Raw genomic sequence first — 27,452 nt, 5'->3', positions numbered from 1 at the left:
AACCGAAGTCAAAGTTTGTTGTGGGTTCAATTTTACACTGAGGTAAAACATTTTTGACTCATAATCATACACTGCGAAAAATGCATACAGAATTTCGTAAGCTATGAACTAATGAACCAAGTAGAAGACAGTTCCATTACGTGATATAGAGTTTCATGAACGATTTTATGTCGTTCTCAACTGTTCTCTTGGCATTACAGTGTTTTTTATTGCATATATGTCTTCAATAATTGACACGATGCGGCTCGACAAAATTCACTGGGTTATTTCGACATACTCACACTAGCATTAACCTTTCAACTGCTGAGAATAGCCACACCAACACATTCGCACGTGGATTGGACTATAGAGTGCATTTAACCAGAGAGACGACAGCCGATCGTTTGGAATGACAGCTTTCAGTTCCAAACGAGCAAACGACCTATCAATTACAATGATAACGACACTGCCAACATTTCGGATTAAATGTTTTGAATTGTTGCCAACATTACGGATGAGAAGTCATCCGTTATAGGTTATAGGTACTTTCAAAAATAAGGTTCGCGACTAACCCAAATTTTAGTTCAATGGCGACGGACGAAGGTTCGAAACTGGCTTCAAACAAACGGTTCAACAGTAACAAGGGTGGAAATTGGATTAGGATTGGCATCAATCGAAAACGACGTAACAGGCTAAACTTACAAAAATAATTTTTCTACAGTGAAAGTATTTTCAGTGTGTACGATTTTAATTTTAAAATCTATATTATGAATTCTGTTTCGTGTAGAGTGTTTTTTTGCTGCATGGGATATACCAGGGAAAAATGTCAAATATTTCTTTGCTTTCTTCCTTGTCCTCCCTTTTTTCATTCATTGCGTTTTCAGAATGAAGACAGCGAAGAAGGTTTCATAACTTCGAGTCGTGTCCAGTCAGTTACCTCGAGCATAACAAACTAGAGTCTAGAGTGAGAAAGCGCAGAAACGGATTAGTAACAAGTAATCTCGGTGGGGGAGTTAAACTTATGTCCCGGCACTTTCGGCATTGTTGAGCTCGTGCGTACTCTGCAAATATATTCCGTAATATAAATAGTGTTATAATCAAGAAGTATTTCGATCCGGTCATAAAGGGCAAACACTGTCACGAAAATTCATTTCTCAATGGAAAATCACAAATCCGCTATGTAGATACAAGAAGAAAACGGTAAAAAGTATTGTATGTAGATTTTTTACTGTGAGACCACTGATACCAAATATTGACCCCCAACGGATAGACGCTAAACAAGATCGTGGGAGTCAGTCTAGTTGATTGTTTTTAATCGAAGAAAGGTCTTATGTCTAAACCTTTGCTAGTGGTAAGAAAAGATCGACTATCGATTGTGTAAGTTTTTTTCCATTCTCACTCATTATCTTATCGCAGAAATAACTCGCACATTTCATGTATTCTGTCGTTTCGGCTATAAATGTAAGTACAAATTTTTTAAAGACAACGTAGAGACTCAGAGTACCGACATGGTGGCGTGGTCTTCGTCGCACAGACGACACGTCCGTATACTGCTGGTTGGCGATCAAGGTGTCGGCAAAACATCGCTGATTCTATCACTTGTCAGTGAAGAATTTCCGGAAGATGTTCCAACCAAAGCGGAAGAAATTACCATCCCGGCGGATGTCACACCGGAACAGGTTCCGACCAACATCGTAGACTATTGTGGTAAGTTTGTGGTTCTATTTACAACCTGGGACTGGAAGATTAAATTTTTTTATAAATACGATTTTCGTTTTTTTAATTTTGGGAATTCAAATCAGCTACCGAGCAATCTGATGAAGTGCTCTCGGAAGAAATACAAAAGGCGCACGTTGTTTGCATAGTCTACTCAGTAGAATGCGATGAATCGCTGGATCGCATCACCTCGCATTGGTTACCTGTGATTCGGGAGTTCTCCGGAGATCAGCGGAAACCTGTTGTACTTGTGGGAAACAAAATCGACCTGATCGACTACTCGACCATTGATGTAAGTGAAGGCTGTTATTGGCAATATGAAATTGAACAAATTTTCCTCTTGTTAATTTTTAGCATGTGTTATCTATTATGGAAGATTTTCCTGAGGTGGAAAGCTGTGTCGAGTGCTCAGCTAAAACGCTTCATAATATATCGGAAATGTTTTACTATGCACAGAAGGCAGTTCTACATCCAACAGCACCCCTCTATATTATGGAAGATCAAGACGTAAGTCATCGTGGTCTTTGTAATGTGTTTATTTTGATAAAGACTTCATTCCAGCTTACTGAACCATGCAAAAAAGCATTGATACGGATATTCAAAGTATGCGACATAGACGGCGACGGTTTACTCAATGACTACGAGTTGAATCACTTCCAGCGCCGTTGTTTCAACGCTCCGCTTCAGCCGCAAGTGCTGGATGAAGTTAAAGCCGTATTAATGAAAAACACACCTGATGGCATTCGAAACGATTCTGTCACGCTCAAGGGCTTCCTTTTTCTGCACTGCTTATTCATCCAACGGGGGAGAAACGAGACTACGTGGGCGGTGTTGCGACGTTTTGGTTACAATGAAAGCCTTGAAATAAGCCGAGATTATCTGAATCCGACAGTAAAAATTCCTCCCGGAAGCAGTACAGAACTATCCCATCGGGGACAGCAGTTTCTGATATCGCTTTTCGAGAGAAGCGACCGTGATGGCGATGGTGCTTTGTCACCGGAAGAGTTCCGAATAGTTTTCAGTGCTTGCCCTTGTCCTCCTTTTTCGACAGATATCAAGCGAACGGTTCCAACCAATGAGAATGGATGGCCAACACTGCATGGGTGGATGTGTCGCTGGACTTTGATGACCTTGGTTGATCTGAACAGGACGCTCGAGTATTTGGCGTACTTAGGATTCAACGTGCACGAAAATGAATCGCAATTGGCTGCAATACATATCACGAGGGAACGAAGGATTGATCTTGCGAAGAAACAAAACAGTCGATCAGTCTATATGTGCCACGTGATTGGCCCTAAGGGATCAGGCAAAACCGCCTTCTGTCGAGCATTCTTAGCTGATGATATGAGAGTAGGTCTTCATTTGTTTCTAGAGTAATACATAATAGATTCATTTTATTTTTTCCCCAGAAACTTACGGATAAAGAGATACGCGGCTCTAACCAGTTCGCTATTAACACTGTTCAGGTGTACGGCCAGGAAAAGTATCTGGTTCTTCGGGACATAGATGTCCGGCAGGTACTGGATCCGTTGCAACCCAGCGAAGTCAACTGCGATGTGGCCTGTTTGGTTTACGACATAAGCGATCCTAAATCTTTTGAGTACATCGCTCGGATATACATCAAATACTTTGCCGAGAGCAAAATTCCCGTATTGGTCGTGGGCGCCAAGGCTGACACAGAGGAAATTAGACAGGAGTATCTGTTGCAGGCACCGGACTTCTGTTACAAATATAAGCTACTCTCACCACAGTACTTCAGTGTGAAGCACAACAAAAGAGATATCTATACAAAATTGGCAACGATGGCGGCATTCCCGTAAGTAATGAAAGGAATCAGCAAAAAATGTTTGGTTTCGACATTAGATTTTTTATTAGTAGGAGTTTATTTGTTAGTATTTGTTTGCACGTGTGTCACGCTCTCCTGGCCTGGTATTGGAATTGACCTGGGTGATAGTGGGTATGATAGAATTTAGAACGTTTGCTGATACGTAACATTTACCAGTTGTGCTGCCGTTAAATATGTAATCAACAAAGTCTAAGTTGTTGGTGGTTCTAGAGAATAATATTTCCCATTTATTTGACTGATCGATCAAACTACAAAATATTACATGGTCTATCCCCTTGCGTCGTAGGGCACGCGGCTCTCTACTGAAATATTGGAGGCGTCTCCATTCAATCCGATTCATATCTATTCGCTCCAAGCCTCGGTAGCAGTGAAGAGCTCTCAGATCAACTTGATCGATCCTGCATGCCTTTTCATCTTATACCAGTCGGATCATTGTCCAGGGTCATTTTAACCGGGTTGTTATCCGACATTCTGGCAACATGACTCGGTGATTTGAAGGAGAAAAACAGTTTTACCCAGAAATTTTTATTTGATTATGATGCTAAGTGCACATACCCATTTTGATTTGGCTGTACGTTTCGTCGGGTATGTGCACCTAGCGTAAATTTGAGGATAAAAAAATATTTTCCCCTCCCTTCAAACCAGAGGTGAAAGTAAGCCCATTTTGCGCACGAAAATGTGAATCCAGAGTTCCGATTGTGAATCAAAAAACCGAATACCGTGAATTAAAAAAAAAACAAAACTAGAATTGCGATTATTTTTTAAATTGTGGATTACACAGAGTAGCAGCAGACCTTATGTATACGCGCTGAAAGTAAGCAGACCATAGAAAAGGCGTCGCAACCTGTGTTAATTAACTCTCCGATAAGTCCCCACAGTATAACATTTGTACAATTTTGAAAGACTATTAAACCCTACATTTTTTGGCAGTTGTGTTTTCTGAGACTTGTTTAATTTTTTTCTTTGACGTATCGCACAATTGTTGAAAATTAGGTTTTCAAAAGCGGGAAAAAGTATCTGTAGCTATTAAATCATTCTAAAGTTTTTTGTCTAATTCATGAAAATCCTGGTGCGATCTTGCTCAACACCACTTTAAAATTCATTTAAAATTGTTTGCGTGGTCATACATAAAAACCGTTCAAATATGATCTAGTATTAAATATAGTAGAAATTGGAGTATTTTTTTTACACTTTAATGAATTTTGATTCCGAAAAATATTTTAATAGACATATATTATCGAACTCGTTGTGCATACGTTTAATTAATACAGCAAACGACTTTGAATCTGTTAGGTATTAGGTACATAACATTCAATATGTTGAATGAATCCCTCAGCCGAGGGAAACACGTAGAAAGTTTCCATACAAAAATCAACACATTTGCTCTGAAAGTACCGACTAAGATTTTATCCGGTTATCCCATTTAAAGTTTTTTGCCCGGTTCTTGCACTAAAAAAGGCTTTAAATGTTTTCTGCTCTGGAAAGTTTAAGTCCGGTTCTGGTACACACAAAATTAATTCGGGTTTCGTATTCAAAAGAATTATTGGGGGGGTTTCAACGATAAGTTGCACTTATCAGCCGTTCATATAACGCTCAATCACTTTTTGAAATCTACTATGTTTCAAACAGTATCACACATAAAGATGTTTTGATGAAAAGCTTTGGAAATTATTGTGCCATTAAGGTCAATTCATGTTAACTTGAATATGTGTATTAGGCCGCATTTGAATCACGATGTAAAAATCTAAAATTATAGCGGTCTATAACTGCAAAATGTAACGGATAAGGATCGATTTTCACGAACTTAGATTTAAAAAAATAATATTAATAATTGAATTTCATTCAGATCCGATTCTGCAATTCCAGAATTATGAGACCTGGTTATTCATCTCTCCGGATCAAGAAAAACTCAACAAAAAAAATAAAACTGGCTTATAAATCAGAGATGCCAGATCTGCAGATATGTCTGTAAATCAGACAGACATTTTTTGTTGTGCAGACTTTTGAAAATCTAGTTTTTCGCCGACTTTCGTCAAAATTTACAGACTTTTGAAATTCGCCAAGTCAGTTTAGCGTATCATACTTTATACAGAAATAAAGACATACTTGGCAACTGCAGATTTTTTTCGGATATACAGACTTTTGCAACCTGATATAAATGAACACAAAAAGGTTATAAACCTCCAAGCTGATCCCAAACATACATTTCAAATTACCTTCTATGTGGAATATATAAACAGAATCGGGAATGTATAAAAAAATATGGCGAGTTTGATTTTTAGGCTCATTTGATAGAACGTTTTGCTAAGAATCTTCGAACAGTTTAAGCATCATTTTTTCAAATTTTTGCATCTAATTAGAAAGCGGTACCCGCTTATGTAAAATATCCTTGAATTCTTGAACTTTACTTTACTTTACTTTAGTGATTATAACGACAAAAGACTTTCTTTTACTTCCAGCTGGTTGATGCTGATGATGATGTTTATGTACTATTAAATTTAAAACCAATAGAACGCTATTTGACATGAATTTGATTTATATCAGTAACAGAAGCGCAACATTCGGCGTAGCGTTTGAATGGTGGGTTTGCTTAGCGTAGCAAAATCCTGCACTCCTGTTTATTTATTTATTTACAATCAACAGACACAGTTTGGTCCTAATGATAATTCCTAATAATATTCAGAAAATTTGTACGTATTCTGCTTCGTGACACATTAAAATCATACCCAGATGAAACACGGTTGAACGATCTCTGTAAACCAATAATAGAACCGTTTGTGCCATAGTTGGTACGTCGTATAGGAAGTCGAAGAAAAGCACTGTTGCGGAGAGCTCTGGGTCGCACATTAATATTAACTTCGTTGAGCAAAACAGTCGATCCTACCGTTGAATATATCTGCTATTATCAAAGCGCGTGGTAATTCTCGTCGCACTTGTAATGTGTCGAGACCGATTAATAACCCGCGACTTTCATAACTAGGCAGTTGATGAGGATTGGTCCACGGCAATAGGCGAAGAGCGAAGCGAACAAATCTCCGCTGTATTCCCTCAATTCTATGAGCACCGTTCAGTTAGCATGGGTTCCAAACTGCCGAGCAATATTCGAGAGTTCAGCGAACAAGCGAGCAGTAAAGCGATTTTAGACAGTATATGTCTGTAAAGTGCTTAGTAATTCTCGTTAAGAATCCTATGCTACGGGAAGCTTTAGCTACAATGTAACTGATGTGATGCTTGAATGTAAGTTGTTCATCGAGATGGACGCCAAGATCCTTAGCGTCGATCTTCCAATCAAGGATCCATCCAGAAAGTATTCTACATGCAATGGCATTTTCTCCTCGTAAACGTAATGGCCGAGCACTTGTCTGGATTTTCAATCATACGGTTAATTTTACACCAATCTGCGATAATTGACAATTGCCGCTGGAGAAAGGCTGCGTCTTCTAAGTTGCGGATGATGTGATAGATCTTGACATCATCAGCAAACGATAACGAGGACCTTCCAAGGCAAAATTGACATCATTGAACAGTAAAAATATTAACGGTCCGAGATGACTTCCCTGCACACTAAGATTTAATTCCTTTGTTCGGTAATATTTTTGACGAGATCTTTCGGTAATCTATAGAAATAACCGATATTTCGGTACATGGGTTTTATTTTACAACAATTATGCAAATGTTCACCGAACGATCAGTTTAACGTAAATTTTCATTACAGAATTCTGTATTAGATATACAATTGATACGGTAAACCTGAATAGTCGCCAAATACGGTAAAAATCATACTGTCCGTTTGGTAAAGTTATCTTCCAATAACCGAACTTCTGTGAAAACTGATTGTCATGAAATTAACTGTCAAACAGTTATTAAAATATTCAGTGAGTGTCTTTTCATTAACCAAACGAAAAAAATGTTCAAGGGTTCATCGAATGGATTGAGGTACAGGTGATAAAAGTTTTTAAGACATTAGAGCCACTAACAGCTTTTTGTTTACTTATAGGCAGAAAATAATTTTGAATCACTTGTCCACTTGCTGCCAACACAAATCGTTCAAGGGTAATTTTTGTTGAACTCGATGGATTGTGCTGTGTGTTGGAAGGCGCTCATAATTCCGGTCAGTCGGAACATCTGACACTTTTAAAATTTCTCGTCGAATAAAACCATTTTCTCCATTCGTTTTTGTGAATATGTGTTGTTTTTTGAAATTTGAAAATCCAGAATTTTAACCAAAGGAAAACAAACAAACAAAAATTACCGAACAATCTGTTAGATCCATTTGGTTTACAGTGTACGGTAGTTGTTTGACAGTTCAGCAATTACCGAACGATCGGTAATCAATTCAATTACCGAACTGATTACCGAACGTTCAGCTGTTGAAAATTCGGTAAAAAATTACCGAATACTGCGAAATTTTCAAAGTGTGTGTGGTATTCCGAATGGTGCGAGGAACTCTCCGGAAGTATGATCGTCAATTTTAACTGCTAAACGACGATTCCTAAGTTACGACTGCAACCAACGAAGAATGTTCGAACTGAATTCAAGTCTGTCCAATTTAGCAGCCGTGATGTCGTGGTTGATTATATCGAAAGCGGAGGAAAGATCTGTATAGATAACGTCCGTTTGTAAACCGTTTAACATTGCATCAATCAGCTTTGGTATAGCGCTAAGGGAAGTGATACCGCGTTAGTTGTTTTTATCCTTTTTATCGCCTTTCTTGTGGACTGGGAACATAAAGGAAGCTTTCCATAAATTGGGTAAAACTTCTGTAGCGAGAGACATTCGAAATAATTTGCAGAGGGTAGCGATTACTCCACGCGAGCACTTTTTAAGAATAACTGCCGGTATTCCGCCAGGGCCTGGAGAATTTGAGGCTTTCATTGCTACAATTGCCGTCCGTATTGAGTCTTCGTTAATATTGATGCAGTTCAATGTTACTTATGTGTATGATATTCAAGCTAAATAGGGTAATATTAATCAGCTATGTAGCACGCTTTGTGATTGGACATGTTTTTCTTATCATTATACTTATTATTCATCACAGTACGTATATCCATATTATCAGCTGTTTGTATTGATGATATTACTCCACCACGACTGTATTACTGGATAAAATTCAAATACATCACGAAGCATGCAATTTTGATGCGACCGACGAAATAAACTCACCTAGCGAGCCTAAAATTATTGATATCGGATAATCCATATCCGAGAAAATTGAACGGTAATCAGTTTTGACGTTTACGTCACTTATACCATTATATTTCCGGAACCGTAAGTGACAGCCATTTGAGCTTCAAACTCTGTTTATTAAACACAATGAAGTTAAAACGAACCTAACTTTGTTGAAATGTTCATTCCGAATCAGACAGTGATACTGATAACGATGAAGACATTTTCAAGTTCTAAGTAAAGCCAAAATTTATCTTATCAAAAATCATTCGTATCAAAATTCATCATAATATCTACAATAAATATGTGATATGAAAAGATACTGACTATTTTTATTTACTGTGAATCAACAAATTTGCTTATTTGCACCCCTGCTTCAAACTAACACAATCTGTACGGTTAGCAAGCCGAAACTTGTTTCGGCTGAGACGTCAGTTTAGACATTACACTTCGGTGTAATAGAATGAAAAAGTTTTGCAAGCAGCATTAACTTTTCGTCTGCCTAGCGGTTTATATTGAGCCGTCAGAATGCACTAGCAGTCCGACATAAACTGCTACGCACGAATGAGTCAAAGACGAAGTGTAATGTGGTGAATGGTTCACCTTACAAGACAAGGAATAATCTGTGATGTGTCCAAAAAGTAGAGAACCTCCAATAGCACTTTCGATCGAGCAAAGATCTACCTACCTATTATTTCTTCACGCTTATTTCTTCCACTTTGGCCCGCAATTGGTGGATGCCCTTGACTGCCTCACCGATTCTTCGAAATCACTGCTTTGAAATCGTATTTTGGATTGGTAGAAATTGCGGGTAATTTGGAGGATTCGTCAGCTTGGGAACAAAATCTGCTTGCAGATAAATGTCAACACACTTTTTTTAACATTCGCGATGTAAACTTGGCATGTCCTCGTCGAAGATGAATGATTTCGTTTTCAGGCCACAACTGCGAATCGCTTGCCAAATCATGGTCTTCTCAAAGACAAACTCAAGCTAGTCGTATGCTTCGTCCTCGCTCGTAGCGCAGCTCTTGTGTTTCGGTTGTTTGCTCGCGTCTCGGACACGGAATTTATTATTATTAATTTAAAGTTTATTTATACCCGGTTTTAACCTTACTATGGTCTTTCGCCGGGTTCGGACACGGAATTCTGCAAGTACAAGTGGATACAAGTGGTACAGTTATTCAACGGTACAGTGTCGATTCAACGTAGAATCGTTCGATTCGCTCTTCGCCGTTTACCTTGGACCAATCTTCATCAACTACCGAGCTATGAAAGTCGCGGATTGCTAATTGGCCTAGAAACACTGCAAGTAAGACGGGAGCTAACGCGTGCTTTAATGATAGCAGATGTTTTGAACGATAGGATCGACTGCCCCACTTTGCTCCGTGAAGTCAACATAAATGTTCGTCCTCGAGCTCTTCGCAACAACGCATTTCTTCGACTTCCTTTACGCCGCACTAACTACGGGATCAACGGTGCGATTATCGGCTTACAACGTTCATTCAATTGAGTGTCGTCCGAGTTCGACTTCAATCTTTCACGGCATAAAACAAGGGCCAATTTCTTACGTAATATTTTTTTTTTTGTATCAATTATAGAGGTTTTAACCTTAAGGTCATTCACCTCTTCGGGCCAGAAAAGCTTTCTGACCCTATGTGCGGGGTTGGGGATCGAACCCAGGTGGGCTGCGTGATAGGCATCGACTTACCCATCACGCTATACCCGTCCCCCTTACGTAATATTAGAATTAATCATTACGTAATATTAGACCACATTTTACAATAAATAAATAAACAAGCCACTGTCGAAGATTTTCAATTCCCAACACTCGAGGCTAGAGGCATATCAACTTTTAGTCTTATTGAAGACTACTATTTCGATATATTTTCTAGCGTTTTTTGATCTCGTTTCTTCTCCGGAACAGATACGGATAAATAATAAAAATGGCTCAGTAAAGTCAAAAACTACAATTTACGAAATATATATGTTTTAAAAGAGCCACAAATGTTTTCTTGTCGACATAAACCTTTCATTTCATTTTTTAAAATAAATAAAATTTGCAATTTTTAACCCGAACCCGACTCAAACCCGCTTCAAACAAAAGTGATTGCATAATCTTGCTGACAGTCGTTTGCATTGGAGAAAAATGAAACGAAAAGTGGACAACAATTGAGAAACTTATACAAAATCAGCCGTTTTAATGGCTCTATATGGTATCTAAAGAGCTAATAAGATTGCTTCTTTGCAAATCGAAGGTTTGCGCACTTTTCGCTATGCGAAATTTATACCAAACGAACGTTAGCTATTATTTTGCCGCATCGTGTTCGAGAAAAATGTTCCGAACAGTGTTTAATGTCGTAGAGAATTCTACAGTTTGATCCTTCTGAATGTCAGAAATGAAACCCGGCAGCATTTTGATAGTTTCTTTAAGTAAAATCTACAAACCCAAAACGACATAATCGACATCAAAACTCTATTTTTGCGACCGTTGAGACCGTCCCTTTGTTAAAAAGCTACAAATCCATTCAAGACAACTACTATCTGAATATAATTTCAGGATTGCTCTCGCTAAAAAAAAAACGGCAATTTTGTTTGTTTACAAACCTATTGAGCCCAAAATACGCTTCGTCGGTAAATACAACTTTGCGGTAAAAAAGTACGGGTGTGTAATGTCAGAGACATAACTGGATGTCGTGAATACGAATATGACACGATTTATTTATGCTTCCGAATTCGAATTGGTAGTTCATCGATTGTTTGAATTGTGCAACTTTCCCCTCTTCCATTACTAGAAATTTAAACGATGCGCCTAGACTAAATTACAGATTAGTTACATTAAACATTCTGAAACGCACTTAAATACTATGAAATAAGCAGTATAGTTCTTTATAATAAAAAATGGTGACGATTTTAGTTAGTTCAGCACGCAGACTCTGAATTCTAAACCCATATTCCAGAACTAAGCTCTAAAACATGAAGACGATTTTTCGCCATGACTACCAGAATGGGTTTTATAGAGTACAGTAAAGTAAATTTCCGCATAATTCTTTAGGAGTATCATTATGGTTCTAAAAAGAACCGAATAGAAGAAGTCTGGAATAAATAACTGGATCCTGAGTTCAAGAACTAAATTTAGAATCAATAACAGACTCAGAATCCAGTTTCAATTCTAGAAATGCAATTTCGAAACTCAAATTAGTTCCGGAATACAGTTCCAGAATCCAGTTTCAGCACGCAGGCTCTGAATTCTAAACCTATATTGCGGAACTACAATCTGAAAATTGAACTTCTCGTTATGATTACCGAAAACCAAATGATGGCAGGTGCTCTCTCCGTCGCTGATGGTTTAACTCTCGTGATGGCAGTCTGCTCGCCTTGAAGGCCAGCAAGCGAATGAAGGTTGCTACCTGAGCGTTTGAGGTTTTAACCACGCAGAAGGCGCTCTCTCCGTCGCTGCTGGTTGATGGTTTAACTCTCGCGATGGCAGTCTGCTCGCCTTGAAGGCCAGCAAGCGAATGAAAGTTGCTACCTGAGCGTTTGTGCTTTTAACCACGCAAAAGGCGCTCTCTCCGTCGCTGCTGGTTGATGGTTTAACTCTCGCGATGGCAGTCTGCTCGCCTTGAAGGCCAGCAAGCGAATGAAAGTTGCTACCTGAGCGTTTGAGGTTTTAACCACGCAAAAGGCGCTCTCTCCGTCGCTGCTGGTTGATGGTTTAACTCTCGCGATGGCAGTCTGCTCGCCTTGAAGGCCAGCAAGCGAATGAAAGTTGCTACCTGAGCGTTTGAGGTTTTAACCACGCAAAAGGCGCTCTCTCCGTCGCTGCTGGTTGATGGTTTAACTCTCGTGATGGCAGTCTGCTCGCCTTGAAGGCCAGCAAGCGAATGAAAGTTGCTACCTGAGCGTTTAAGGTTTTAACCACGCAAAAGGCGCTCTCTCCGTCGCTGCTGGTTGATGGTTTAACTCTCGTGATGGCAGTCTGCTCGCCTTGAAGGCCAGCAAGCGAATGAAAGTTGCTACCTGAGCGTTTGAGGTTTTAACCACGCAAAAGGCGCTCTCTCCGTCGCTGCTGGTTGATGGTTTAACTCTCGCGATGGCAGTCTGCTCGCCTTGAAGGCCAGCAAGCGAATGAAAGTTGCTACCTGAGCGTTTGTGCTTTTAACCACGCAAAAGGCGCTCTCTCCGTCGCTGCTGGTTGATGGTTTAACTCTCGCGATGGCAGTCTGCTCGCCTTGAAGGCCAGCAAGCGAATGAAAGTTGCTACCTGAGCGTTTGAGGTTTTAACCACGCAAAAGGCGCTCTCTCCGTCGCTGCTGGTTGATGGTTTAACTCTCGTGATGGCAGTCTGCTCGCCTTGAAGGCCAGCAAGCGAATGAAAGTTGCTACCTGAGCGTTTGAGGTTTTAACCACGCAAAAGGCGCTCTCTCCGTCGCTGCTGGTTGATGGTTTAACTCTCGCGATGGCAGTCTGCTCGCCTTGAAGGCCAGCAAGCGAATGAAAGTTGCTACCTGAGCGTTTGAGGTTTTAACCACGCAAAAGGCGCTCTCTCCGTCGCTGCTGGTTGATGGTTTAACTCTCGTGATGGCAGTCTGCTCGCCTTGAAGGCCAGCAAGCGAATGAAAGTTGCTACCTGAGCGTTTGAGGTTTTAACCACGCAAAAGGCGCTCTCTCCGTCGCTGCTGGTTGATGGTTTAACTCTCGCGATGGCAGTCTGCTCGCCTTGAAGGCCAGCAAGCGAATGAAAGTTGCTACCTGAGCGTTTGAGGTTTTAACCACGCAAAAGGCGCTCTCTCCGTCGCTGCTGGTTGATGGTTTAACTCTCGCGATGGCAGTCTGCTCGCCTTGAAGGCCAGCAAGCGAATGAAAGTTGCTACCTGAGCGTTTGAGGTTTTAACCACGCAAAAGGCGCTCTCTCCGTCGCTGCTGGTTGATGGTTTAACTCTCGCGATGGCAGTCTGCTCGCCTTGAAGGCCAGCAAGCGAATGTAAGTTGCTACCTGAGCGTTTGAGGTTTTAACCACGCAAAAGGCGCTCTCTCCGTCGCTGCTGGTTGATGGTTTAACTCTCGCGATGGCAGTCTGCTCGCCTTGAAGGCCAGCAAGCGAATGAAAGTTGCTACCTGAGCGTTTGAGGTTTTAACCACGCAAAAGGCGCCCTCTCCGTCGCTGCTGGTTGAAGGTTTAACTCCCACGACGTCTGCTCCCATCGAACGCACGAAAAGAAATGATCGATTTTCACCACGGTTCCCCTTTTATACGCATTCAGTTGAAGATATGTGCCTGACTACCTCAAAATCGTCGTCCTTGCGCGAAAAACCCAAGCGAAAGTAAAGAGTTTTCCGCATTATTTTGAAATTTTGAGAAAACTTAATTTTTGAGTTGTTTGTGGTTATCTCACACTGTTCAAAATATTATTCTAAATTCCTGATCATATTTTTGATGAAATGGTGAAAGAATTATGTTGCTACCATTAATACAAGTCGAGATATTCACGATTAAGTTCTGCCCATTCTTCCATATGGCTAATTTTGAAAAGGCACCCCATAGTAAAGTAAGTCGTATTCACGACAAAAGCGGATCTTCGATCAACTTATCTAATGCCAACTAAGCGAGTATTCGACGCTATATGTGAACGATGTAGAGCAATGTCTTTTCGCAAAAATTTTCCTTTGCTTGCCGGGCAGAGGTTTAATTGAGATGCGCGCAGGCGATTCGACAATTCCGGATCCTCCGAAACACGCTCTTTAGCAACAGCGATTGTGACTTCAAAGCGCAGTTTCAACACGAAACAATGGTTTAAGGAGCAAGACTCTTTGCAAGCCTACGAGTAATGCCAACAATGTGTGCGTAAAAACAAATTCCGGCGCTTCTTTTCCTGATTTTACTCAATAAATCTTCCATATGGTTGAAAAATAAACCAATCGGTTCATACTGTTTTAAATTGCAATTCCAGAAAAGCGAAAATCTTAGTCTAAAACACTTCCGTTTTCCTTAAAATTGCTCGAGAAAAATAATTTCAGTTTCAGCTTACTTCCACTGACACATTTGATTAGCAACAAACACATTCCTATATGGATTTCCTCTTGCAGAAATTATTGCAATATAAAGATTTACGTACCTTCTATAAGTAAACCCGTAATGAAGAAACCTTTAATTTAACACACGAAAGGCAATGGATATGGAATGTTGTCGTAAAACTATTTATTTTTCCGGAAAACTGCTTTTGTAACAGAAAATATTAAGTTTTGTTTATTATGTGTAGTGCAATCTAATGCAAATGCATTGAAGCAGTGTTGCTAACTTTTTTATTAGGGAATTAATATCTACATTCATAAAATGTAAGCAATTTTCCATCAAACGTTGGTGGAAAATTGATCAAAACTGATATTTCATCCAAAAAGTCAAGCTTAACATTCATTTGAGAATAAATTATTGCTAAAAAAGATTGTTTGAAACTCTCGTGCAATCCACTTTGATAAACTCGGTGCACTGCATATATGAGCACATAGATCTATGGCATACGTACCAAATAAAATGTATGCAATACACAAATTACCAACACAAGTTAACTTGGTTTACGCTTGATCCTTAAGGAAGAAGAAAAGTGTAATCCGTGCAAATTTATCCACCACTCGATGATTGGTACTTTTAGTAGGCTGTCCACATCACGCTGAAGGGCCTAAAACTAGAATGACGACGGCTTTGAGCAGCAACGTTCCACATTTGGACAATATCGTTCCAAACCAACAAACGACCTATCGAATGCAATGTAAAGCTAACGCAACTACCAACATCTCGGAATAAATGTTTTGAGTTGTTGCCAACATTACGGATATGTCGTCGCTCTGGTTCTAGATTGTCGTCGATCTGGTCCAAGATTACTGAACAAAACACTAAAAGTGACTTGGACAGTTCGATGATCATAATGATAGTTATCCCACACACAAAATACACCTTTACTACCAAATGTAATGCTCAGGATTTTTCCATACACATTCAGGGTACTTGTGTAATTTTCCACTACGAACTTTCATACTCACTCACCCAGGCAATAAACAAAAAATATACACGGAATAAAATTAATCTATACCTTCCTAGAGCGAAAGATGCTTCCTTCGTGGTTTGACACGATTTGACAGTTTTTTTTTTCAAATTTGTTTGTACTGTAGATTCAACGATCGTTAGATTTCTAACGGTCCAGTAGTAAAAACCTGTATTTAGTGTTTAGTCTACAGTAGCGTCAATTGTCTAAGCGCACTTTTTTTCTTTACCCTAGTCGTTTTCAAGCCGCGTGGATTCTTTTCTATAAACATAGATTGGTACAACTATGGGAGCAAACGTAAGTTTTTTTTGTACTGTAACAAGATTGTATTTAACAACCGTGCATAGTGTGACACATCATCCATACTGTATTAGTATATATTGCTGTCTCCTACTAACAAAAGATCTTTGAGGTTTTTGGTGGTTTTATTAATCAATTCGTTAGTAGCACTTATAATTATTTTTAAGGGATAAAAAGCTTCTACTAATCAGGTTAGAGGCATGCTTATACATTAGATGGGCTATTTAGTTGGCTTTTGCTTTGTAAACATATTTCTAAGGTGTAATGTACCTATATGTAGTGTGATTTTTGTTATAACGCTTCGAACGAACACAAGAATATCATTTGATGGATGGCTGCTTAGAAGTTCATTACATACCCATCTAATGTTATAGTTTTAAAATAACGCCCTAGCTCCAGCATGGTTTTCTTACAGGTTTTAGATGATTTCTTATGAAACCACAGTCCAGAACTCCTTTCCAGATATGTCATCCCCCTGAGTAACGTTTGGAAGATGAAATCTTCTGGCAGAAAACATTTACTAGGTGTCATACATAAATTATGTCATGCTTTAAGTTTGTTACCAGTATCCGGAAAAAATCCTGTTTCCCATGGGTTATAATTTTTTGTTTCGGGGGGAGGGGGGAGGGTTTGAACCCCTAAACCCCCCCCCTGTGTACGCGCCTGGTCCTTATGGTAAAATAATCTTCCAATAACCGAACTTCTGTAAATACTGATTGTCGTGAAGACTAACTGTCAAACAGTTGATCAAATTTTCAGTAAGTGTCTTTTTATTAATCAAACGAAAACAATCTTGTAGAGTTCATCGACTGGATTGAGGTACAGGTGCTAAAGTTTTTAAAACATTAGAACCACTAAAAACTTTTTGTTTCCTTATAGGCAGAAAATAATTTTGTGTCACTTGTCCACTTGCTGCCTACACAAATCGTTCAAGGGTAATTTCTGGTGGACTCGACGGATTGTGCAGTGTTTTGGAAGGTGCTCATAATTCCGGTCAGCCGGAACATTTGATCCTTTTTTCGTGGAATAAAACCATAGCAGGTTGGAAATTTCTTCATTCGTTTTTGTGAATATGTGTAGTTTTCTAAAATCCGAAAATAAAAGAATTTTAACCAAAGGAAAATAAAACAAAACAAAAAATTACCGAACAATCAGTTAGATCCATTTGGTTTACAGTTTACGGTAGTTGTTTGACAGTTCAGCAATTACCGCACGATCGGTAATCAATTCAATTACCGAACTTATTACCGAGCGTTCAGCTGTTGAATGTTCGGTACAAAATTATCGGATTCTGCGAAATTTGCCAAGTGTGTAGTAAAGAACTCATATTGATTTCCCGCAGATGACCGGACTGATTTTAACAAACTTATATTAAAATGAAAGGAAGTATGTGGGGTAGCATAATTACTGCTATTGAATTGATTCAAATCTGTCTAAGATTTCCGAAACTTCGGAATGACTAGAAATGCCCGTTTTTTTTATTTATTTGATCCTAAATATAACGTGACCGTTATATAATGAGATTATTTTTTAAAGCTGGATTGCATTATCTTCTTTTTTGAAGAGATGTTATCCAGCGAATGAAGGGAAAGTAATGATTCACTGATTGCACCCCGTCGCTGTTGTTAGCGGGAACATCGTTATTGCTGTTTGTTATTAGCTTGAACTGGCGTAACTTGTTCTACGTTAGTTTCATTGCTGTTGATGGCTCTCTAAGAAGTACTGAAGTTACTTGGACCGGAGGAAAAGCGGTAGGATTGAGGGTTTTTTTCAATTTTTCGCTATGCTTTTGTGTACAAGTTTTTGGTAATAGTATGTGTTATGCCTTTAACAATAAAACACTTAGCACTTTATGATACGTGTTCTTTATTTCCATGTGTACATATCTCTAGTAGTAGGTTCGTTTTCTCTAGGTAGTCTAATGCAAAGTGCAACAGCTACAGCAGCAGTTAACCAATGACATGTAGTCATAACAATTCCTCTTTACTCATAAAACAAAACATTTCATTCCTTCAACTTCCATAATCTGATACTAATCCAATGAGTAATCGTCATACCGCTTCGGTTTCTTCGTCGTTCTTCTGGAACGTGTAGACATCGTAGGAAGGCTGTCTCCTTCTGCTACTCTCTCCTTCTGAAGTTGATCGTGGTTCTCTGCTTGATTCTTTGAATTTTCCGCGTTCAATTCCATTGGTATTAGTTTCAGATGTGCACAATTTCTACGATATTCTTGCCCTTCAGGTGTTCGGATCGTGGCAGCATTACCCTGGACGTCGATTACCTCCGCCGGTGTGGGATCAAAAAGTGGAGTCAGTTTGTTTTCCCGTATCATATTCTTCATCAGGACACTGCTACCCACCTCCACGTTCAATTCCTTAGCTGAATTTCTATCATCGTAATAATCCTTACTATACTGCTTTGCAAGTTTATCGCGATCACGAATTTCATCGTCGAGTAGTTTGTCTTCATCGAAATGTGGAAAAACATCCTTGAACCGTCTCCCAAACATCAACTCGGCTGGCGAAACTCCTGTGATTGAGTGTGGTGTAGCAGAATACATGTATAGATAATCTTGTAGATCGTCCATCCAGTTGGTATGTTTCATGTTACTGATCCGTAAGATTTTTAACAGAGATCTATTTCGCCTCTCCACCTCTCCGTTTGCTCTCGGCCAATAGGGTGTGGTCTTTGTTAGTTTGACACCCATATCTACGAAACAATCCTTGAATTCGGTGCTGCTAAAATAAGTTGCGTTATCCGTGGCCAAGACATCCGGTCGTCCCAATTCAGTAAAGATTCTGCGAAACCGCTTGATGAGTTCTGATGATGTTACTTTCGTGACGACCTCAACTACTTGATAGCGACTGTAGTAGTCTATCACCACGAGAATAGATTTACCACAGGGCAAAGGTCCCACTATATCTGCACACAGATAACTCCACGGTTTGGATGGCAAATTTCGTATGTGAAGTGGTTCTGGAACAGGATTTCTGCCTACGGCCTGACACTCCAAACATGATTTACAGAATTTTTCAACTTCCGAATCTACGCCCGGCCACCAGAGGGATGCACGAATTCTTCGCTTCATTTTTCCACATCCTGGATGTCCAGTATGTCCCAATTCCAGAACTCTGCTTCTTAGTTTTACTGGAACAACGATTTTATTTACTCGCAACAGAACATCACGTATGCAGCTCAGTTCGTTTTTGAAAGCTTTGTATTTCTGCAATTCTTGTGTCCATCTTTCGGAATACAGTGCTCTCTTGACATGTAAAATTTCATTGTCTATCTCCGAAGCTTGGATTATGTCCGTCATCGTTATAGCTGCAGGACGTCCAGATTCCACAATTGAGCACAGCATTTCATCCACGCCTTTGTCGAAACTTTTGCTGGGAATATCACGGCACAGTCTCGACAAGGGGTCAGCAATGTTTAGTTTCCCTGGTACGTAGACTATTGAGAACCTGAAAGATTGCAGTTTGAGGACCCATCGTTCGATTCTGGCACTCGGGACTGACTTCTCTCCGAATAATGTTTCTAGCGGTTGATGATCCGTAACGAGGGTAAACTTCAATCCTCTGAGGTAAACTTCGAATTTCTCCAAAGCCCAAACGATTGCTAGAGCCTCCCGTTCGAGAGGAAAGTAACGTTTCTCTGTTGGACTCAAACTCTTGCTGGCATAGGAAATTGCTCGGGGAATACCTTTCTCCAGCTGCACCAATACTGCACCTACTGCTACACTGCTTGCATCTGTGATCACTAATGTTGAATTATTTGGGTTGTAATACCCCAGATGTTGGGGGTCCGATATAGCTGCCTTCACTTTTTCGAATGCCCTTGTTTTATCCGTCGACCATTCGTACTTTGTTCCTTTCTTGATCATTTGTCGTAGTGGCGCAGTTATGGCTGATAGGTTGGGAATGAATTTTCCTACATATGTAACGAGTCCCAGAAATGAACGCATTTCCGATATATTGTCCGGTTTCCGGAACCTTCGAATAGCGCCGAGTTTGTCTTCCATCGGTAAGATACCTTCGGGGGATAGCTCGTGACCCATGAATGTAACACTCTTCTTTCTAATCTGACACTTTTCCTCGTTCAACTCAATTCCGTGTTCCGCGAATCTACGACGAACTGCTGCAAGATGACGATCATGTTCTTGTACCGTTCTTCCGTAAATCAGCACATCGTCAATAAAGTTTCGTACTCCTTTCAAACCTTTGAGAATGCGCTCCATTTCGCGTTGAAATATTTCGGAGGCACAATTCATCCCGAACATCAGTCTTTTGTAACGATAAAAAGCTGAATGAGTCACAAATGTTGTTATTTCCCGGGATTCCGGTGACAGTTCGATTTGGTGAAATGCCTTCCGAAGATCAAGCTTCGAGAATACCCGACATCCATTCAGGTAAGGCATTATTCCGTCAAAAGTAGGTAGGGGGTGACAATCAGGAATGATTGCTTTGTTTGCCGATCTCATATCTACACAAATACGTACTTCCTTTCCGCCGTTTTTAGGTCTAACTACGAGCGGAGAAACCCATGACACCTTCGATGGAGCTAATTCGATGACATCTTGGTCCATCAAGTTCTTTAATTCATTTTCCACCAATCCCTGTAATGGGATCGGGGTACGCCGACAGGATTGATGAACTGGCTGTATTTTTTTGTTGATGTTTAACTTTACCTCCAAATCTTTAAATTTTCCGAGTGGCCTCACAGGTTTCGATTTTATTTCTGCCAGATCTGATTTTATTTCCAAAATTCCGAGTTCCATGGCCGTTTTTCTGCCCAGCAGGTTGCTACCAGCTCCTTGGATTACGTATATTTCATCATGGATTGTTTTAAACTTTGTCGAGAAATCTGCCTTGAAAACGCCTTTCACTTTCAATTTGTGATCACCGTACGCAACAAGTTTCTTCCGTACGTCCGTTGACTCATAGCTAACCTTGCACTGGTGTTTTTTTTTAAATTTCCAGCTTGCCTCGTTGATTACATTCACTCCAGCACCTGAGTCCACAATCCACGAAAGCTTTACCCCACCTACGGCACAATTGATCTTCACACTTTTGTCTGAATGGATTGCAAAGATGTGTTTCCGTATTGTTTGCACTTGATTTGCTTGATGTGTGCATTCGCTTTCATCCGATGATTGACCACCTTCAACTTCAGTTTGGTCTTCGTCGTCTTCAGAATCGGTTTCGTCCAACTGCCTAATTTTTTTCTTGAATTTTTCCTTCTTCTTGTATTTCGCTTCTTTAGTACGACACATCTTTTTGAAATGTCCGACGATTTTACACCTCTCACATATTTTGTTCTTGGCAGGACATTTCGGATTGCTTGCAAAATGCCCGGACATGCCACATCGAAAGCATGATCCGCTATTTTCTCCTTCCTTCACTCGATTAACGTCAATTTGAGTTTGTTGGACGGTCTCACGATTTTTGTTTAGGGTTTCCAACAATCGTGCTTCATCGATAATCTCATTAAGTGTTAGCAACTTCTTCTTTAAAATAGATTCACGGAGACTTCTAAGAAAACAATTGTCAAAAATCTGTTCAGTTATGCGCAGCTCCAAACACGCTCCATAGTCACATATGCCACCTTGTTCACGTAAGCGAGAGACAAATTTATCGAACGTTTCATTTTCTTGCTGACGAATTTGGCGGAACAAATGGCGCTCATATGGAATGGATGTTAGCGGTGCAAAGTAGGCATCCAATAAACGAACCGCATGATTGTATGCATTTACACCTAGCGGTAAATCAGCATCATGTCCAGGAAGGCTGTAAAAGATGTCCTGAACATCCGAACCAGCATAGTGAAGCAAGAATACCTTCTTCCGCGTTGGCAAAACGACATTGTTTACTTCCATGAACAGTTCCAATGATCGCTTCCATTTGGTCCACCGGTTGCCAATCGACGAGATGTCACTGATGTCAAACGGTTTCATCGAATTCACCTCCATTTTCACTTTTCAATGATTTCACTTAAACTCTCCAGACAGAATCGTCTGTTTCGCGCACTTCTACAATGATTGTTTTGTTCGCAACTGCTTTTTTCTGTGTTTAGTTCGATTCCAATGGGTTTACCACCTCATTCTGTTCGACACTACATTTGAACACTGGCAGCTCTGCTTCCTAGCTTTTATAGTCGGCGTTCATCGAAGTGAAAATTAAATTTTTCTTCATTTAAGAATTCTTTTCGTGGGTTTTACACTGTTTTTCGGCAGAATCATACTTTCTGAACTATTTTTCTGTTATTTGGCCATCCTCGTCGCCAAATTGTTATGCCTTTAACAATAAAACACTTAGCACTTTATGATACGTGTTCTTTATTTCCATGTGTACATATCTCTAGTAGTAGGTTCGTTTTCTCTAGGTAGTCTAATGCAAAGTGCAACAGCTACAGCAGCAGTTAACCAATGACATGTAGTCATAACAGTATGTATGTGGTCAGCTGATAATTGTTTGTGACAAGCGTATTAGGCGAAATCCTTGTGTTCTAGCCGAATGTCACATAAGAAGGTATAGGCCATTGAGAAAACTGAGGAAAAGATTTCCAAGCTTCCTTTTCTATACAATAACTTTCTTCATACTGTTCTAGGCAAAATTGTTGTTCCTTAAGAAAAACTTCAAAGCGACTCGTGAGTTTGTGAGTGCGATTGGCTAGAAAATTTCCATTCGAGTAAGATCTGAAATTATGCCCTGTTCTTGTTTTGCTGACGACTAACCAATGTACCATTAACTACTTTGGTTTTCGATACCCAACATGTTCTTAAATTGTAGCTAATTCTCATTAATTTTCAGTTCGGTTCAATACATGAATTTCAATTTAAGAGTCTTTAATGTAAATATAAATTCTCCAAAGAATTTCACAGTATTTTACATGTAACAACAGGTGAATTGAAACAGGCTTTCAATTGCAGTAGCTGATGAACCAACAACATTGACGTCAGAATACCTTAGAAAACCAAATATATATAAACTATAGTATCAACGGCATCTGAAGCTGGAGCATTGTAACGACATGTTGTTTCGGTAACGAACGAAGATTAAAACAAATTGTACTTCACGACAGAACAAAACGAAACAATTTCTCATCGAGAAATGTTTTCAGAAATGAATTCTAACATGGATTCTAACAAATTTAAATCGAAAATTTTAATTTTATTGACTGTTTTATTATGCTATACAAAATGTTTAGTGTTCCCAATGATGTAGAAGGCACCATTACACCAACAAAATTAAAAAAGTTACTGAAGTAGGAGGAGGTAGTGATTAAAATGGTTAAGTAATTTTTAGGGGGGGTTTCTAATTTTGTGACTAATTGTGACATAGAGTTATTTTTTTTTAGAAATTAAATTTAAACATTGAACGCTAAATAGCGGAACCCCAAGCAAACAGTTCCACAATTACATAAAACGTCCACTTTCTTGCTGCTTGTACTTAAAAGTACACGCGGAACTTTTGAGAACCTGAAAGTACAAGTTCTCACTGCTTTTGGAAACTCGTGGTAAATGTTGACAGTTTGAATTACAGAGCAAGTTCCGCGTGAACTTTCTTGCTTTATAGAAGCTGGGGAAGTAGCTTAAAAGTTTGTTCGGTTGCGTCGAGCGAACTTTCATGTGTTGATAATTACTTGAAAAACTGACTGCTCAGAAATTTACTCATGAACTTCAAAAGCTGCTTAAATCAAATCAGTCCCTTTTATCCGAACTTGTGGTGGACACTGATTTATTTCAGGACAAATTTGAATGTACGACCATGGATTCTATGGATCAAAATTTATGCTCTCTGATATTTTCATTTCACTTCTAGATTATCCCCGGGGAACGACAAAAATGGTTGAAGACGGGGTAAAATAAATGATATAAAAAAAAATAAAAAAAAATTCACTTCTAGTTCTAGTGATCAACGTTTTTATTTTTTAAACATACATTTCACTATGAATTAATTTTTTTCTTGCGTAATACGTTTTCGTTCATTAATCAGAGCAGCCCGAGAGCTGACTCAGAGTCGCCCAAACAAATTTTGAGATGTTGGTTTTAGCAACCTGGGGTCCAATCGCGTAGTTTCGCTCTGAAAACGACATCCATGCGAGTTTGTTTCTTTTTTTTATGAGTTGTTTAGGGCGCGTACCACGTGCTCGATTTACTCGGAGTCAGAGTCGCCCTTGTGTAGGTTCAAAAACGAAAACGCTATTAGTCTTATGCCGTTTTTCATTAAAAAACACTGGTGACGTGGATTGCTCTGGTTTTGCACTTTCGAGCAAAAATGGCAATGAAACACCGTCAGAATGTTGCATTTCTGCTCGAAAGTACAAAACCAGAGCAATCCACGCCACCAGTGTTTTTTTAGTGAAAAACGACATTAATGATAAGTTTTGATCGCGAATATCTCGAGTTTTCTCGAAAATAACAACATAGCTCAGCATGAGAAACTTCGCATTCAAGAAAAATGCACACGAATTTGGTGAACATGGAAGAAATTTAGCAATTCGGTTCTGCTATGAATTTGAAATCGCTCCTAAATAATTATTCGTTGTTCTCATACTGTTTTACTACCATTTTTACCGCCTTATTAGGTGTAAACGTATAGTTTACAACGCAGTATTTAAAAAGAACCTTTTCATTCAGTCAAGGCCATCGTCCAAGTACCTTGCGCGCGGGTGGTTTTAGGAAATTTTCGATGGAAATTTTGAAAAGCTATTATTTATCTGTAGGGCTGCAAAATTCGGAGGATTTCCCTAGTCTTATCAAAAATATCTCTGAAAAAATTAGTTTTTTTTTGTGATTTTTCACAATTATTTGAAAAAATAATTCGATGGTATGAAATCTTTATTTTTCAAATAAACCTGATGCTGGCTACAAGGATCACATTCCGACACATTTTTGGAGAACCTTTTCACGCTTTTCATGGAAAATCAACTAATTTCATATAACCGATTTTGTTGAAATTTTTGAAATTCGTTGATATTCTGTTTTCCAAAAATGTGTCCAAATGTAATCTTTGTAGCCATCAGAAGGTTTATTTGAAAAAAAAAAAAAAATATATATATATATATATATATATATATATATATATATATATATATATATATATATATATATATATATATATATATATATATATATATATATATATCATCGCATTATTTTTCTAGATAATTGTGAAAGATCACAAAAACACTCATTTTCAGAGATATTTTTGGTAAGACTCGGAAAATCCTCCGAATTTTTCAGCCATTTTTGCCCTGCAGATAGATAAAAGCTTTTCAAAGATCTGTATGTTTTTGGTTTTGGCAAATTTTTCAAAATTTCTATCGAAAATTTCCTAAAACCACCCGCGCATGGTACCTGGACGATGGCCTTAATTGTTATTGTCAGTACAGATTTAATTCACACGTTGTGCAGCTCGACGGCCGAGCGATTATTTTACTCTCTTCAGTCCCGCCTGTTTTACTGTAAACGTGTAATGATAAAGTATTTAAAGAGAGTATCGATTTAGTTGGCACCGTGTTCACGAGATACTAGTGAGATAACTAGTTCAACAATTTTGTTTGTGCGCCGTTTGCACTGAACCAGTATTCGATAATATTCAATAACAGAAATGCAAAATGCACTCAAACTTGATTAGCATAGAAAAATTTCAACAATTCGACGCTTCTAAGAACCGATAATCGATTCCTAAAACTTATTTGACATTCTATTCCATTGGAATACGAATCTCAGCATTAAACTAAAAATGCTCCTAAAATGCATGTACAAAGTTGCCTGCGCATTAAAAACAACCACAGTAGCTGATAGAAAAAAGTACAGCCGTTTCTCACTAGAAGCGCTGTTAGTATTTCCGTACAATGGGAAATCTATGTTTATCTGATTTATGCTAGAATGCTCTAGGAATGCATTGGAACATACTAGAACACTATAAGGTTAGACTTCGTCAAAGTACTTTCCAGAGAAATGATTCATTCTGAGGAAAATGAATCTTCTGAGAATTTGTTTATTGAGATAAAATTATCTATACTCAGGCAAAAAATATATGAAATTTCATAATGATATCGTTTGGTTTTCCGCCACAAGACTATCGTATGCGAATCATAAGACCGTCCTATGAAATCACGGAAATTGGAATTACAATAAAAAGCGTTATGAAATTTATACGAATTTTTATGGAACATTGTGCGAAATTTCTATGACAAACATAACTTCTCTCATATAATGTGCGATTCATAAGCTGCTCGTAAGAAAACTATAATATTGATAGATGAGATGTATATTGCAAAATTATAAACATTATAATAGAAGTATATTTTTAATATTAGTTTTTCGAAATGGTGATTTTTGATGCATCATCAGATTTGCGTTGTGATTTTCACTACTCATTTTGTCTGAGTGTATATCAAACAATTTCTGGACTCTCACAAGCTTTCCGTATACTTTCAGTCACTTAAAGCAATTCGGACTCATCTCCAGCGATCCGCTTCTCTGGTGGAAGGCCGGCCTAGGTATAGCAGCAGTGACCATCGTTGGATTTTTCGTAGCCAAAGCCTTCTCGGGCTCTCACTCGAGATGAATCGACACTCGAAGACCGGCTCCTATCGCACCTGCAAAAGGTCCTCTGTTCGCTTTGCTGGAAGCGCAATATTCGAATTAAATAGGCTTAAGGAAACGTGTACTTCTGAGCGTTTGTCCGCGTAGATATTGACAGGCTGTTCCTTAGAAAAAAAAATCAAGCGTTACAAATTTACTCCATATTGTAATAAACTGCGAGCGTGGGGTGAAATTTATCGTGGCACATCTTGCCTCGTTTATCAACACGTAGAAGTACTGTAAATATGTAGCGCAGCTTGTAAGGCGTTTCCAAACTCTAGATCGCGTATAGCCGAAGAAAGTTGATGTTTTCAAATCCCAAAGTTTATAAGCTGTGCACTTCTTGATAATGGGCTATCGTTAGCATATAAGCGGTTTCACTTTAGTTTTCCGATGCATCAATATTTAGTTTAAACCCTTATCGCTACGTAATTTTTCTGGTGCAATATTCAAATATACTACCAATGACGTATTCGCTTGAGAGGACCCAGAAACGAGCTCGGATTGGTTACTTTGATTTTTTGTTGTTGCAAAACTGAGTTTCCTAATATAAAGATCAAGTTCATGCCCGAGCCAATTTCCAAACCATCGGTTCTAACCTAGAAATGGTTTCAAATAATCTAGGTTAAAAACTTGGTTAGTTTCTTTTTCAGGTGAAAATGACATTAATTTCTTCAATAGGATTACTGCTTTGCGTTATTAGTTCAGTTCTACAAGACTTTTTTCTGAGATATGCTCCAGATATCTAACTTTCGTACTAAATACATACAAACATCATAGTCTAATAAATACCATATGTAATTAGTTCAAAACA

At 38.9% G+C, this 27,452-nt stretch overlaps 1 protein-coding gene across 3 annotated transcripts; it reads left to right on the top strand.

The window, feature by feature from the left end:
• Positions 1–844: 844 nt before the first annotated feature.
• Positions 845–27,452, top strand: LOC131427267 (mitochondrial Rho GTPase). 3 transcript variants are annotated; one of them, XM_058590290.1, is made up of 9 exons: positions 845–1,191; positions 1,250–1,330; positions 1,396–1,686; positions 1,782–1,987; positions 2,050–2,202; positions 2,257–3,045; positions 3,105–3,511; positions 15,979–16,041; positions 26,492–27,451. In XM_058590290.1, exons 3-9 carry the CDS (start codon positions 1,488–1,490, stop codon positions 26,619–26,621), a joined length of 1,947 nt encoding a protein of 648 aa, XP_058446273.1. In that variant the 5' UTR covers positions 845–1,191; positions 1,250–1,330; positions 1,396–1,487; the 3' UTR covers positions 26,622–27,451. The 3 variants fall into 3 exon arrangements, with proteins under 3 accessions (XP_058446273.1, XP_058446272.1, XP_058446274.1); XM_058590289.1 differs by having other exon boundaries at positions 845–1,330; XM_058590291.1 differs by lacking the exon at positions 15,979–16,041 and having other exon boundaries at positions 845–1,330; positions 26,492–27,452.

The sequence above is a fragment of the Malaya genurostris genome, chromosome 2 (assembly GCF_030247185.1).
Source record: "Malaya genurostris strain Urasoe2022 chromosome 2, Malgen_1.1, whole genome shotgun sequence".
Classification (NCBI taxonomy): domain Eukaryota; kingdom Metazoa; phylum Arthropoda; class Insecta; order Diptera; family Culicidae; genus Malaya; species Malaya genurostris.
Note: the sequence above shows the minus strand (reverse complement) of the source record. Positions and strands in the feature narration are given on the sequence as shown.

What these genes read in the sequence shown, in the direction of transcription:
- LOC131427267 (XM_058590290.1), top strand. Translation starts at nt 1,488, where the DNA reads ATGGTGGCGTGGTCTTCGTCGCACAGACGACACGTCCGTATACTGCTG. An exon ending in TCTTAGCTGATGATATGAGA is followed by an intron (nt 3,046 to 3,104) that starts GTAGGTCTTCAT and finishes TTTTTTCCCCAG; the next exon opens with AAACTTACGGATAAAGAGAT. An exon ending in GCAACGATGGCGGCATTCCC is followed by an intron (nt 3,512 to 15,978) that starts GTAAGTAATGAA and finishes TCTTTACCCTAG; the next exon opens with TCGTTTTCAAGCCGCGTGGA.